Below are 14,787 nucleotides of genomic sequence, written 5' to 3' on the forward strand. Positions count from 1 at the left end.
AGCTGTGGCAGCAACATGTTTTTCTCTAAGCTGTCAAAGCTATCAGCGCTCTTTTCTCCTGGACATTTGTGCTTTTTCATGGATCACCTAATCTCAAAAGATATCAAACAAACAACAGACTGTTATGGCACCACACTCAAACACCTACTTTAGGTCAAACAGCCCTGCTTTAGTTTAGGGCTGGCTGGTCCTCTAATCATCGCAACCTTTTACACTATGTAATCTTACCATTTTATCCAATTCTCATTTTATGAACAGACTCTCCATAAACCTGCTTTGTTTCTCTTAATATCCCTCCCATGTACCGCACTAACAGATTATTCCATTATTAAAAGGACCACCAAGTGATTTGAAGCTGTTCAATGAGCCAGCAGAGATGGATTACTGTAGCAGGTGAGGTACAGTGGAGGAGTCTACATTCCTCCTGATGCTTGGTCATGTTGTGACAGCACCCAGCACTGAGGGGGAGGCAGTGGAGCAGGGGTCCTAAAGAAGAAAGGATGCAACCCTGCTGGTGCGGCTCCGCTAATAACAAGGCTACTGAACAAGAACACAAGACAGACAAACACTGCATCCGTCTGTGACCTGTTTGCTCATTATGGCAAGCAAACACAAACTTGTCATCAGTTGGAGAAGGTAAAAAACGGCGCAGCTGTTGTCACGAACACTGTGACATCTGTAGATTGTGTTTTTAGTATATATGACTACTGTAATGAATGAACATTTACGTCTAAATGGTTTATTTATTTATTTTACTAAGTTGTAAGAATGCTCAGCAACAGAAAGCTTGTTTATTTTGAGAAGAGTACCCTGATGGCTGAAAGTGAGAAAAGAAACCCAGACATTGCCTCCCGTTAAGGCTGTGACACACCAAGCCGATATCGGTTAATGTCTGGCTGTCGGTGAGCGGCTGTCGGCCTTGTTTTTGCGGTGTGTCCTCCGTGGCAGATTCAGCATGTTGAATTCATCTACATCTCATCTGATCGTTCCAATACTCGGATATCTTCAAACGACATGGCCATCTGGAATGCAGCTAAGTAAGTAGTGTGCAAGAGTTGTGTGGAAATGGTGGCGAAGGCCGCTTTGTTTTAATGTGTGCATCTTAACAACGGCTTGTATATTACAGTCATAGGTCTTCCGGTATCCCTTTTCTAATGACAAATACAGATTACCATGCAGGTGCAGAATTGACGTGCTAGTTTACCGTTGGCCGTAGTCTTTGCGGTGTTTTTAAGTGCAAGTTTTTGGCCAAGACAAAAGGTGACATTAGGTGACACAGCGGGCGGCTCTGTCGCCACTAGTACGGTTATGTCTGTTTGGTGTGTCAGGGCATTTAATTGTCAGGTGTCTCACGTCATGCAAAATACCTGCAGAGCCTGCTAACATTGTTACACAGCTACACAAAAGGGGACACGAGAGAAGAGTGGGAAAAAAATTGTTTTAGAAAGAAAGCCTCGTTATTACCAGTACGTCTTACTAACTCTTGCATAATCTTAGGTTAGGCATAAAGAAAAATCCTCAAAATAATGACTTTTCACCAGCCTTCAAAGTAATAGTTTGTTGACATGCCTGTAATGCAGCAAAAAATAGATATTGGCTGCTCTGAATATTATGTGTATCCTAGCAATTATACAATACATCTAATGTGGATTCACTCAACCACTTTATTTTTCTAGATACTTTCTGTACAATAAAAACATGTTAAAATGTTGAAACTTGACTCTACCACTAAACTACTTTACAGTGTGTGCCTTAAAAGCACTGTGGGGCTAGAATAAAATACATTTTTATTTGAATTTCACAGAAACGGCATTCGAAACAGTTTTAAAAGCTCTTCCTGTCCTTCTTCAACCTATTTGTGTGTAAACTAGTAAAACAAGCTATTATAATTTTCTATGCCATGTTATCCTCTGTTGTTTACTAATGGCAGATCAGAACTAGTGGTTAGAGGTCTCATTAAATGGTTTCAAAAACATATTTGGGCATGTCCAGTCACTTTGAACATGTTTGTCTCTGGCAGTAAGCTTTAAGTATATGTCAAGGCGGGGGAGTAGAGTTGAATGTACTGAGGTTGAGTTTGCTTCCCTATTTAACTCTCAACTTTGGCACCGTTGATAAAGATGAATATCTGCAGGTAATCTGAGCAAATATGCCGCCAGTCTTAATCCTGTCTGGTGATAAAATGACGGATACAGCACTCCAACAAGCTGGGCCAAGACTCACACACATCTCTAAAAAGGAAAACAATATATCTATGCATCAGAATAACAAACGTGCAGTTCAAGACAAAGACTAAGTCCATATGAGCCCAAACCCATTGAACCCTGTACTGTTCACATATTTTTTTAAATACACTGACATGTAATAAATCAGTCAGTGTAAACAGTGTGCAACGTCCTTGAGGCAGAATCTTGTGTGATCGAAAGCTGTCCAGCTATCACAGTGTGATTAGTTTAAGGCAAGGCCAATAAGAAACACAACCATATTTGTCAGGTTAACTTTTTTTCTGGCTGCCAGTACACATAGCATGTTGTGATGATTGATGACCAATCCAGCCCCTATACGGCACAGGTATACAACATGTTCAAAATATTAGAAACTGCTAGAAGTTGGATTGAGGGTAAGACTCAACACAGAGGTATTTAATCACTTAATCAGCTCTCAACGACTCCAAAGATCGTTGATCATCTTTAAAGATTTTGTACCCGATGTTAAGTGAGTATAGTGTTCAAATTCTACTGAAGCTTCATTTTGTCTGTAAATGTATGCACACCTCATTGACAGAAATGTGTCCCATCCACTACAATATGTCAGCACTGTTCCTTCCCCACTGGCCATGCCCTGACACTGATGAAATCAGTTTGTCATTAACAGAGACAAAAATAAGCAGGAGAAAAAAATAGAGCCGATAGTCAGAGACTTCTTTCTGATTCACACCATTGAATGTTTTCCTATGTTGCTCACTGTCTTCCCCATGAATCCTACATCCCCTTCGCTGTGTTGCATGACACTGCACTTTGGCTCCCAGTGGCATCGCTTCAGAGGACAAGGAGTGACTCCAAACATAAATAGATTACCATAGCAAGCACTTCACACTATAGCAACACATGCACACTGCAGAATTTATCCACTTTTCAATTCCCTGACCATTCATTGTCAAACACACTGGACTACTGTCCTCTGATTATTTCCGGACTCAAACATGTAAGAGGCTTTCAAAGGAGCTATAGATAATGTAAGCACAGGCTGCTAATCATTAAGTGCTGCTAACAATTTCACCTCGTTTTATGTCCTGCCCAGGTCATGCATTGCTCCCAAGCCATTGCTAGTTCCCTTTCTAGCTAGGTTGAAATGCCCTTGACTTCATAAACTCTTGACATCCGCTCCCTCACCCACCCTGAGCTTGCGTAATAAGTGCCTCTGGTCACCCAGTCCTCAGAAAGAATGAGCAAACTGCTTCCATCAATCAGTCTGCTTTAATCTGCTTAAAAGACCTTATCTTGGACATTTCCACACAGACAAGATTATGGGTACAAGAAAGGCACTCAGTGGGAATCTGACTTCTCTCATTTTCAGCTCTGCTCTTACTTATATTATAAATCTTACAATATATAGAACATGTGAAAAATATTCTAAATTGCAACTATAGCAAACTCAAGATTGTACATTAGAAATCACAGAACATTAAAAGGAGCTAAACTGAGAGAAAAACTTGCTTTGAATAACTATTGAGGAAGAGTCAAGAATGGTGTATATACTGTAAGTGATAGATTTGTATTTATCAGTATGTACGCATGTCTAAAGTAGACAATACGTACTTGCTTTTATCCGAGAACCTACAGAGAACACATGCATTAGTTGTGAGCAATAATGCAATCAGTAAGTAGCATGAATTCTTCCAACTCTGTAACTGAAAACGGAAGCTCAAGAATCCATTTCTCAACCATTAGCCTCCAACTGTTTTACTGTCTGAGATTAGAGAGTAGACGCAAGGCATTCATTAGAGGTCGACCTTGACATCTTGAACTTTAGTCTGTTTGTTTTCAGTGAAGTATTTATCACATACAGTGGGGGGCAACTAAAAAAGCAGCATATACGTTTTGTGGTAAGTGCTTACCATGCTGTATTGACACATGTGGGTGGTTTGAGCTAAAAGTCAACGGTGGCTAAATGGATGCTAGGAGCAATGCAAACAATGAAGACAAACCATGTTAGAGTTGTTGTAGGAGGTGTTGGTATTTGTAAATATGTTTCAGCAACAGGGGGGAAAGTATTGCATGATTACACAATCCTCATGTTTATCTTTGTGTATTAGTTTTAAATAAAAGTTACATTTACTACAAACTACACCTTCAAAGTCAACAGTTGCTTAAGTCATATAAAAACAGTAGGAAGTATGCAACAATTTAGAAAAACCATAGCCACAGGATGTTTTCTGACATCTGACTGCATGTCAAATCATTGAGTGCAAATATTATTTCACTCTTACTGGAAATTGAAAATATACCTTCAGTGGAACCCATTGATGTTACATATGTACTGATTATAAGTAGGCTTCCCTGCATATCACCAGACCGATTATTTTTGATATACAAATCAAACTGTGGACAAGTAATGTGTGTCAAACAGAGTGAGAAAAATGGCACGTAGGGATGCAAATGCTTCGACATTTCTCTCCTTAGAAAAGCGGAAGTGCCCTTCCTTTGCTTATGACTTTGAAAGTAGGGCTGTGGTAAAACCGCCGCCTTGCCACATGTGGCATGAGTTATTTTTACACTTTTAACAGTTTGCTGTCACAAGTATAGAAAGACAATGCGTCTTAACTCTGTTCAGGTTTATTATTACAATGGTAATAAACCTGAACAAAGACCTCTCTCAGTACGGTTCTCTTTCCCTTTCTGAAGGCAGTGGAGGAACTAAAAATGCCCTTCAGGTCATGCTCCTCTGTGCCATCTGTAGCTGCGGCTGATAATGGATATGAATAGAAGATAAGGGAGGTGGGGACAGGCCATGGCCAATCCCATGAGAAAAGAGACCGAAACAGATACCTCACAGCCATAACATCTGGACACAAAAATGGTGTCAACAAGACAATAACTGTCCTAAAGCCTCCAAAACAGCACTCTCCAGTTACCCTCCCAAGTAGGAAACTGTCAATATTGGTTAAACTCAAACAAAAAAAGGCATTTTGTGTGCGTGTGCGTTTGTGTACGTATAGTGAACCCTCACCAAGGTAATGTGACTCTGAGTTACAGCTGGAGGCCACCAGTCAGAGCTTTCACTAGGAGTGTTAGAAATATTAGGTTACAACATTCAATTCATAGTGTGCCACTAGACTGGAAACCTGACCCAAAACTTGACATTGATCTGTTTCGATATCAAGTCAGATTCTTAAATAAAGTATAAGAACAAAAATGCTTCTGATCTATACAGCTAAGCATTCACTGAGAGAGAAAAGGGAGCCTGGGTCACTTCTTTATTGTGATTTGACTTTACAGACCAAAATGTCAGAAATTACATGAGGAAGAATTACTGTAGCGTTAGTCAATAGAGTACAAAAAACATCTGAGCTGCAGACTTTTCACTTTTTCTGTGTTTGCAAGTTTGTTTTAAAAGGCATTGAAGGAAAAAAAAAAACTTCCGGATGTTTTAAAGTACAGTCTATTTGCATAAAGCCATACTGCTAATGCCTGCTGAGCGACGGTGCCAAACTTAACTCGAGTCCACAGCAGTTGACTCAGAGGGTGCGGGTAGCCCGGACGGTGACCCTGTAGTCTAATGTAACACACTGTATTTATCTATGAACCGGGACATCAAACCAAACTGAAAACTTATTTATCTTGGCGCAAAGATCAGTAACTGGAAGCATTTGGCAATGTGAACTTTGGCACAGCCTCTCTCTATTGCATTTTACACACATGAGGCAGTACAAGATCAACAATAGAATGTGTATAGTGTGATTTGAGCTACTAGAAAATGCCAGGGTTTGGAAGAAGATGTATATTTTCTCAATTGGTCATGAATGATGTTATGGGTTAAAGCATAATGTGAAAACAAAAAGGTATTTAAAAAAGCAGCAACTGTCCCTCCATCCGTCAATAAAGACTGTTGCATGGCACACAGATGAAGGTTTTTTCCTTGTCTCACTTCAATGTAACAATGTGGCTCAGTGTTCCATTAAACCTGTCTCCCTTGGCCTTAGTTATTTAGTTACTTATCATTCACCACTGAGGGAGATAATGCTACATGTGTGGAATGCTTTCATGAATAGTAAAAATGGCCACTAAAAATGACTAAGATATGTTTTTTTTTCAAATATGTATCCACAAGTCAATCTATCAAGATGTAAAAATCTTTAAATGGAAATCAGTTGTAAGGTTAAATTGTTGGGAAACACTGATGTTCCACAAACTGCATGTTAGGTGACAAATATTTCAATTGAATGCAAACAATGTATGGTTTTGCATGTATACACACCAACTTTATGAACGCTTCCATTTGTTTGAAGTGGACACCAAGCTATGCATAACACAGGGAGGGAGGGAGTGACACAAAGAATGAGCCTCAAGGGTAGTCAAACTGGAAATACAAGTGGCTGTTGCCAAAATGTGTTTGTGCATCTGTCTGACTATGTGCATGTGAGTATATTTACAGCAAACTCCATCAAGAACATATCCATGTACAGAGATGACCAACAAAGAACAGAACGTATATCACTCATCTTAATTCCCATATCAATATATTCATAAACAGAGTTCTGGTTTGAATGAACCTCATTTCATCATATTCTTGTTGTAGGGAAATCTGGTGACTGATCTCTGACACCTAAAATTGCACAATGACTTAAAGGTTTGCCTCCCTGGCAAGTTGGAAAAAGATGTAGGCATGTAGCTTCTGTGTGCGTGATGTTGCACAGTTCAATGAGACAGTGTTGTCTCTATCTGCATCTTGTCTTGTAATAAAAAATACTATCTCTTCTGTGGGTATTCTTTCCAATCAACAGCATAGGTGCTATCACTGTGGAGGTGTAGATATATTTGTATCAGTCATCAGACTTATATATACATACATACAGTACATTCTTTCAGCAGACCAATCTCTTCTTCAGTGGCAATGAAGATGTTGCTTAATATTGGAGATTAAACATTGTTTGTCCACTAGAAAAATGTCAAACATGCAGAGAGAATAGACTTGCCCCCTCAAGTAAACTCTAAGACAAGCTCTCCATTCCAGACATCAACCAGGGAGGGACCGGAAACTTGCAAAACACTGTGATCTTCATTCACACCCCTGACTGAAATGCCAGTTTCATACACTACTGCCTAAACCACTCAACTACTGCAAATACTTTATCTCATGGCCTGTGACTAAGGGGTCTAAAGCTCACAAGGACAGGCCACATGGCAATACAAGAATTCTAACGGGTACACATGGTGATCAAACAAAAACCTTCAATGAGTAAAAAAGAGGGTTTATTCCAAACCATTTAACACAAGCATTTACAGATGTTAGTTAAGAAACAGAGAGGAGATACAGGATTCCATTACAATTAATCACCTACGTTTTAAAGAGGGTTGCACTTTAGTAACCACATCACATCAGTCCTATGTCACAACGAACGGCCTCTGTGATTTCTGTTTGCAGGACCTCACAGGCTTTAGCCAGAAACAGAGCAGTTCATTGTAATAAGATAAGAAAGGACAGGTGGCGCAGTGATCAGGTGCCAGACTGCCTGCTTTAGAGCTGAGCTGAAGCCTACTGTGTCTCTGCTATGGCTCGCTTAGATTCTCTACACAGGAAACACTAAAATGACAGAATTGTTTCTTCAAACCTCTCAAAAGGTAATCACTTACGCAGGAAAATGCTGAGCTATGTAGGACAGCCACTATAGCACTAGCCAAATAGACCACATTTTCAATTTCCTGTTTCAACAAACAAAAGGATATGTGTGTTAAATGGTAACACCTTCTAGGACAGTCTTATCAATAACTTAATATTAACAGTTTCCATAAGCCACACACACCAAAGAAATTGGGACTCTACCCTGCGACGTAAATTAAACATATTGGCTTCACAATTACTAGAATGGAATTTCCCTGTCAATCGACAGGTCAGTATGACTCTTACCTTGCAGCTGTTTAAACCTTCCTTCCAGGATGTTTGAGTATTGCACCTGATTAACAAATGCTGCTGGAGACAAGCAGGGCTCTCTGTCCCTGCCGTCATACTCCATGGCCTTTTTTCTGGATCGCTCTCCTAAATATTCCTCTCAGATACTGAGTGAATGGGAGTTCTCCTGCATAGCACAGCAGAGGCGACCTTTCCCAAATAACAAATCCTTTAGAGGTTTTTCCAGAAGATAAAAGTTTTGTATATCCAAAATGCCTTGGTTTGTCCTCCTGTTCTAGAGTCCCTCAATGCTGTGCCTCTGTAAAGGCACAGCACAAGCTTGAAAATGTTGCCGCCTGTTCTTCTCTTCTTCTACTGTATGTCCCACCTTGTCCAATGAAAATACAGCAGTGCAACGGTGGAGGCTTTTTTCAAAATAATTATTTCAAACAAAATTGAAGAACAAAATGTTCTCTTGTTTCACCTCCTCCTGTGAAGAATTTCACCACACTTGTGGCCTCTGAGCAAAGTAAAAACTGTTGGTTGCACTCCCTTGTGGTTCAAGGCTGGCTATTCCTTCCCTCCAAACTCTGAACATGCATTTGCTGGAGCAGAGCACAGCACAGCAAGCTAACCGGCTGCGGTCGGATAGCTGTGTAAACAAAGCCTGCTGTGCTGTCTGAAAATTGTGTAATTTGCATAAGGTGTGTTTGAGGGAGGAGCACAAAGGAAGAGCACAGTGCAAGGATAAGGGGAGGGAGGAGGTGTAGAGGTGGACTAAACCATTAGAGTTCTTTGCTCAGTGTAGTTTAAGGCAGATTATGCAACTCCACCTTAATTCCAAGGAGCACCGGGGTGTGCCCTGCCAAGAAGGTACATCACGAAAGTCCCCATCAGATCCATCCTCTTATCCTGTTGTCTCGCTGTGTGGTTCTTATTTCTATCACTAACACTACACTCAATCTCCCCTTTCCTGTTCACGGGCTCTGCCTGTGATAAGGCGCTAAGACAGGAAGGAAGTTGTTGAGAATCAACACGACAAGCTCTTTCCTGCCTGAACATGATTTGAAATTATGAACGTGTGGGTCTGTTTGTCAGGCAGATGGTTAGGCAGGCGTGGGGGTAGAAGTGAGTCATAACCCGTCTAAAACAGTTATAGAACTACCCTGCATTAACACAATTTATATTTTACTAGATTAGGGATAAATATAAAAATGATGTATGGTGCTACTTGTTACGGAGTTTCTTAATAAAAATATATTTTCTCAGTGTCGACTTAAGTGATTGTTTGTATGCAAGCATTTTAAATTGTGCTGGGATTTGAAAGTTACAAAACAATTATTTGTCTCCATCACTACCCAAAGGAACATCATCTAGCAACAGTAATTACAGCCTTTTAGCCCACATTTCAGATTCTCAAGCAAGTTTATATACACTCGACTTTCTTGGCTGTGCTCCATAATGCAACACCAATAATAAAGCAGTATTTATTTAAATTGGTGTGATACACCAAGAATTCTGTCAGAAACTAGACTTAAGAGAAGTTTTTTTTTGTTAAATCATTTATTGAATAAAAGGTTTACTCTTTCTTGCAGGCACTAAATAACACCCAAAGAAATGCAATAGTTAAAAGTTACAGATGTACTAAATGCTTGCATGTGTAAAAATGACTGACTAAGACCGTAAACACAGTGAGGACTAAGGTCACAACCTTTCTTACGAGAAGGTGGCTTTAGGTCTGGTCAGGGGGCAGTGGTAAAACTGTCTGGTTGGGTTTTTTTTTTGGATCTGTGCTTGTCCTGGTGAGCAGGGAGCATCTGGATGGATCTCATTAGAGGACTAAATGCCCCCGGCCTTCTGCGACCTGGTGTTTATGGAGGGGGACTGGACTAATGAGATCCAAAGAGAACACACTTCCTTCTGAGGAACAGAGGCGATGCAGTGGTCACATGCAGTGAGAAATGAAGAGCAGAGACCTGGTAAACTGGTAATGGCCATTTAAGATCCCATTGGTCATATATCAAACATCCCAATCCCAATTACCATGAGAGGCAGATGTGATGGAAGGTTTGTGCTTCTGGCATAAACATCCTCATATATTATGTTGAGGCAGTTCCCTCCCTATACAACTAATAAGTATTTTATATGCTTAAAGAAAATAAACAAACTGGATAGGATTAACAGTTATTTTCTGGATCTTGTGAATTATGAAAGCAAATAGTGAGAAAGTCTGGCAAAGAGAGATGTGGGAGACACTACTGCAATGAGCAAACTGGAATTAATGATAATTAATGATGGTCTGGTGGGGTGAATGAACACAGATGAGAAAAAGGAAAAGATAGACGCTGCGGGGGAGTAAGCATTACCAGAGGGAGAAAGCAGAGATGTATTGCTGAGCATGTCAATTTTATCCATCCTACAGCACAACCCCTTTGAGGGACCCAGGAGAGGGCAGAAGGCTGGACCATACTCCAGTAAATATCTGAACTGAAGGGGAGCAAGAAGGGTTGTTTCTTGCGAGAGTCCCACAATCACTCAAGTCTTAGTGAATTGATATGATATTCTATTATTCATGCTTCTGTGTTGCTTCTTAGTTCATTATATACATATACACACATACAAACGGTCTGTGTATTTGAATTGGTGGTTTCCAGATTTAACAACTGATTTGTCATAGCTATGATATTGATGGTTATATTATATAGAACATAGTATTAAAAAAAAAAAAGGCATATGGATGGTTTTCATGGTGCGCTTGCTCTTTCCTACTGTGGAAACTTCCACAAGTGAGTACACGTAACGGTTAGTGTGAAGCTGGGCGTTGCTTAAAAAAAATGCAAACTTACACCGCTTGCCTTGAAAGCCACACAATATAGCAAAGTAGATAAATGGTTATTTATGCAAATTAAAATTCACAGGGAAAGCTCTCTACTGTTTAACAAGTCGCTGCTGTCACACCAGAAGTCAAATGAAGTCATATTACAGAACAGTTGAATTGTAAGAGATCGAAGTATAAATGAGCAGCAGCTCACAGAATGCTTAACGTCTTGACATTTGGGGATGAGTTGTAAAAAGGTGGGCAGGAGCTATGCCTAGGGGGAAATAGCTGCTACAGAATGTGCACATCAAGCCCACACTTGTCAAACGGAGATGGTATCACAGGTATTCACCCCTCACCCCCACCCCCACACACACACCTCTGTTGCTTCCCATAATTATATATAGTATATCGTATATAGTATATCTTTAAATACAGTACAATATGCAACCAGGCAACACCCAACGTGTGTTTCCTGTTGGTATGAGGAAATGAGTCAGGTTATATTTGTAAGTAAAATTAGGTTTATCTTTCAGAAATACTTTGACTACAGCAATGTTCAAAGATTATCAGAGCATGTGGTTTTTGTTGTGTGCGTGTGCGTGTGTGTGCGTGCGTGCGTGCGTGTGCTCCTGCCTGTTGCTCCCCTCTGCTGGGTTCTCCATGATACTGCACCTTGTTTTGACTATTAATAGAGATTTTATCTGTAGAATGTGAAACCAGGAAGGTACAGAGTAGTTAAATATACACAAATGCACGCTGGATTTACTCAGACAACTAATAGAGCCATCAGGATTTTCACCTGGGTCACGTTAGTTGGAGCCTCCAACAGGGTAGGCTGGACAATAGACATGCACTTGCACAGCTTGGAAGGATGCCAAGATTCAAGGTTAGGAGAGTATGGTGGGAAATAAAACCAACATTGTATGAAAAAGAAGCAGCCTGAGAGAACAGACTAACATTATGAACATTGTAGAGGATTGATTTATCTTTAATTGTTGACAGATTGATGGAGGATTTTCACCACATCTATAATAGACCTAAAGTCTCACCACCTCATTCCATCACTGCTTATTTCTCTGTGGTGAATTGACTTTACAGCTGCCTAGCTTTGTCCTCCTTTTGGAAGTATTTCTGTCTTGACCTATAAAGATAGAAGTGTGCCTTTTTGGGACAGAAAAGATTAAAGGTTGGTTGCTCAGTCTACAGAGCCTCATTAGCTCTGTGCAAATGACTATTAGTCTGTGATTTTGTCTCTAAATGCCATCTGTTTCTCAAACTCCTGTTACTTTAAAACCATGCTGGCCCAAATACAAGACAATGCTGTCTCTTATGGTTATATTTGGCTGCCACTAAAAACTTTGACACAAGATCGTGTCAGTATGTGACTAAAAAGCAGGCATTTTACCACAGCCGCTATACAGCTGAAAGCTTTGGGCATTACCAAACAGCTGAATCCACTGTATAATACCATTTCTCGTTAAGATGGTAAAATGCAGAGGGAAATGTGTAAATACACATTTTTACTGATTACCTTTAAAGTGCTGATTACCTTAATGCTTCATCACTTTTAACCGTTGCTGTACAGTGCGACAGTACAATTTTAAGGATTTCCTAAATTAAATCAAAAACTTTTCCAACTCTCCCTCTAAAAACTAAGCAATGTCATCATCATTAAATCTAACACTATGATGATTTTATATGAAGTACAGTAGATCAGCACGCTCTAAGTCATATTCATTTGTTTGATTTAATGTTGAATGTTTCTTCGGCTTGTACTTGTAAAGTATTTTACTGTATTATTTGAATACAACATTCACATCATACTGTTCAGCTCAGTGAGATTTAATGGAGCATGCAATGCAATTTTTCCATCAGTTATAGCGAATGGTTTGATAATAACTTTCTTTCATTTTTTTTATAGCTTACTGTAACTTTGCGGCAGTAGAGACTGCTACAAATACTATTAACCATACTGTAAAAAATACCACACGTGGTGCACACCACACCAGTATGTACCCAACACACGAGTGATTCCTGAAAAGTTGCAATATTCAAAGCACCTTTAGATAATCCAACACAACAACAATAGTAACTGCAGCCTCAAGAATTGCAATTGAGCTGACTCAACACAGTGTCATGGAAAACTAAACATGATATTCACATGGGTAGTTTTTTGGCTATTGGATTGGATTGTACAAGTCTACGTCAAATAAGTCAAATGTCTCACATCTCAAATATTACACTTTTGTAAAGTTCAGTGTTATTGTAAATCGGAAAAGGGAGTGTAAGCCACCTTTTAAAAAAAGGTCTTTGTGTTGTACAGTGTTTAAAATTGTAACAAAAGAATAATGCTTCAAAACAGAACCAAGTGCTAGTCAATCCTCATCACACCTACAGTACACATACTGTAGGCGCATGTTGACACTTTGCAAACATCTACGTTGGTGGGGCCTGATGTGTAGCATACCTGCGAGGGCCTTGATGCGTGAGCGCTCGAAGAGGCGTGCTGAACTGTTCTCATTATCCCAGTCAGTCTCCGCTGCCAGGTCCCAGCGGTTGTTGATGTCATTATACTGCTGCTGGATCTCCAAGCTGTCAAAATCCGTCGGCGAGATGGTGCTCATGGTGTCCAGGCTGGAGGAAAACACATTCACCCTACAATTCAGACACAAAGACACAAATGCATCCAAAGTCAGTGCATACAGAGAAGGGAGAGGACATTGCATGATACCAGAAGCTTCACAAGACTGACCGTTAAAATGTTTGCGAGCTAATGTTTGGAAGATTCAGTTTTGGTACCGAGAATCTATTTCCATTTAATCCAAGGCCAGATGATGCAATGTAGCATACATCACCCGCACTCTCTTCAAAGCCTCACAGCTGCACTCAAGTTTTATGTGCTCAAATGGCAGTCATATGCAAATAGCAGCTCAGGCAGTACAACTGCCAGAGTGTGTGTTTGAGATAAGTTCAGCAACTGTCATGAAGCTTTTCAGTAAGCCTAGTAGTGGTCCTAGCAGTGATGAGAAAACCACAGAATAAAACATTTTATATTCTCAGTCCCTGTCCTTGCACTCCCTGCTAGCCATGCAGAATCCCTCCTATCCTGCTGTTTGTACCAACTCAGCATCCAGTTATAATATCAAAAGGACCCTCATACAGCAACAATCGATACTTCATAAACAAGGAGGTCAGTCCCACCCCCTTTCTCCTACTGGCTGAGTCTCTTTATTTTGCTGACATAGTTTTAACTTTAACCAGAAAAAAATGCAACTTGTCCTCTTTATTCACTGTAATTGTGCGTGTGACACTCGTTGAACGGAAGTGCTGTACAAATTGTATGAATGCACAAGAAATGTAATACACACACACACACAAACTATTGTGTCAAAAACATAATTTTCCCATAACATCATATTAATGATGTTAACACAATAGTTCCACTGACCGCAGTAGATGAGAAATTCTGATATTTTTCACATACATTCAGATAAAAATATAATAGTGTTTTATTGTTAACAATATCATTCCATTGTTTACAAACACATTTACAAAACTAACCGCACATTACCAGATTGAAAATGTCTTTTGTATTATGCACTGACACCCACTGGGGGATGTACATTAAGATTAAACCCCCCACCAGAGAGACCCAATAACTGACTGGGGCCCATTTGTTTAAGAGCATTGAACAGATTAATAGACACGGTTGAGTAGTCCATGTGCTAATACCTGTTAGTTTATCTGTTGTTGTGTCTAGCAGCTGTGGCTGATTTTTATGGAGATGATGAGTGAGAGAGGACGGTGGTAGAAAAATGCTGGTGTTTTTGTGAGGAGGCATTTCTAGGTTAAGTATA

The 14,787-nt window shown here is 39.9% G+C and overlaps 1 protein-coding gene across 7 annotated transcripts in view; it reads right to left on the reverse strand.

Moving 5' to 3' along the window:
* sptbn2 (spectrin, beta, non-erythrocytic 2) overlaps positions 1 to 14,787 on the reverse strand; it is a 50,545-nt gene that overhangs the window by 25,576 nt on the left and 10,182 nt on the right. For 4 of the 7 annotated variants that reach the window (XM_029447388.1, XM_029447383.1, XM_029447389.1 and 1 more), the window contains exon 2: positions 13,398 to 13,585. In XM_029447388.1, the coding sequence (XP_029303248.1) occupies positions 13,398 to 13,554 (157 nt within the window). In that variant the 5' untranslated portion in view covers positions 13,555 to 13,585. Of the gene's footprint in view, positions 1 to 8,127; positions 8,312 to 13,397; positions 13,586 to 14,787 lie in introns of those variants that run through there. The other 3 variants (XM_029447384.1, XM_029447386.1, XM_029447390.1) reach the window with 3 other exon arrangements.

Source organism: Cottoperca gobio, chromosome 14, assembly GCF_900634415.1.
Source record: "Cottoperca gobio chromosome 14, fCotGob3.1, whole genome shotgun sequence".
NCBI lineage: Eukaryota > Metazoa > Chordata > Actinopteri > Perciformes > Bovichtidae > Cottoperca > Cottoperca gobio.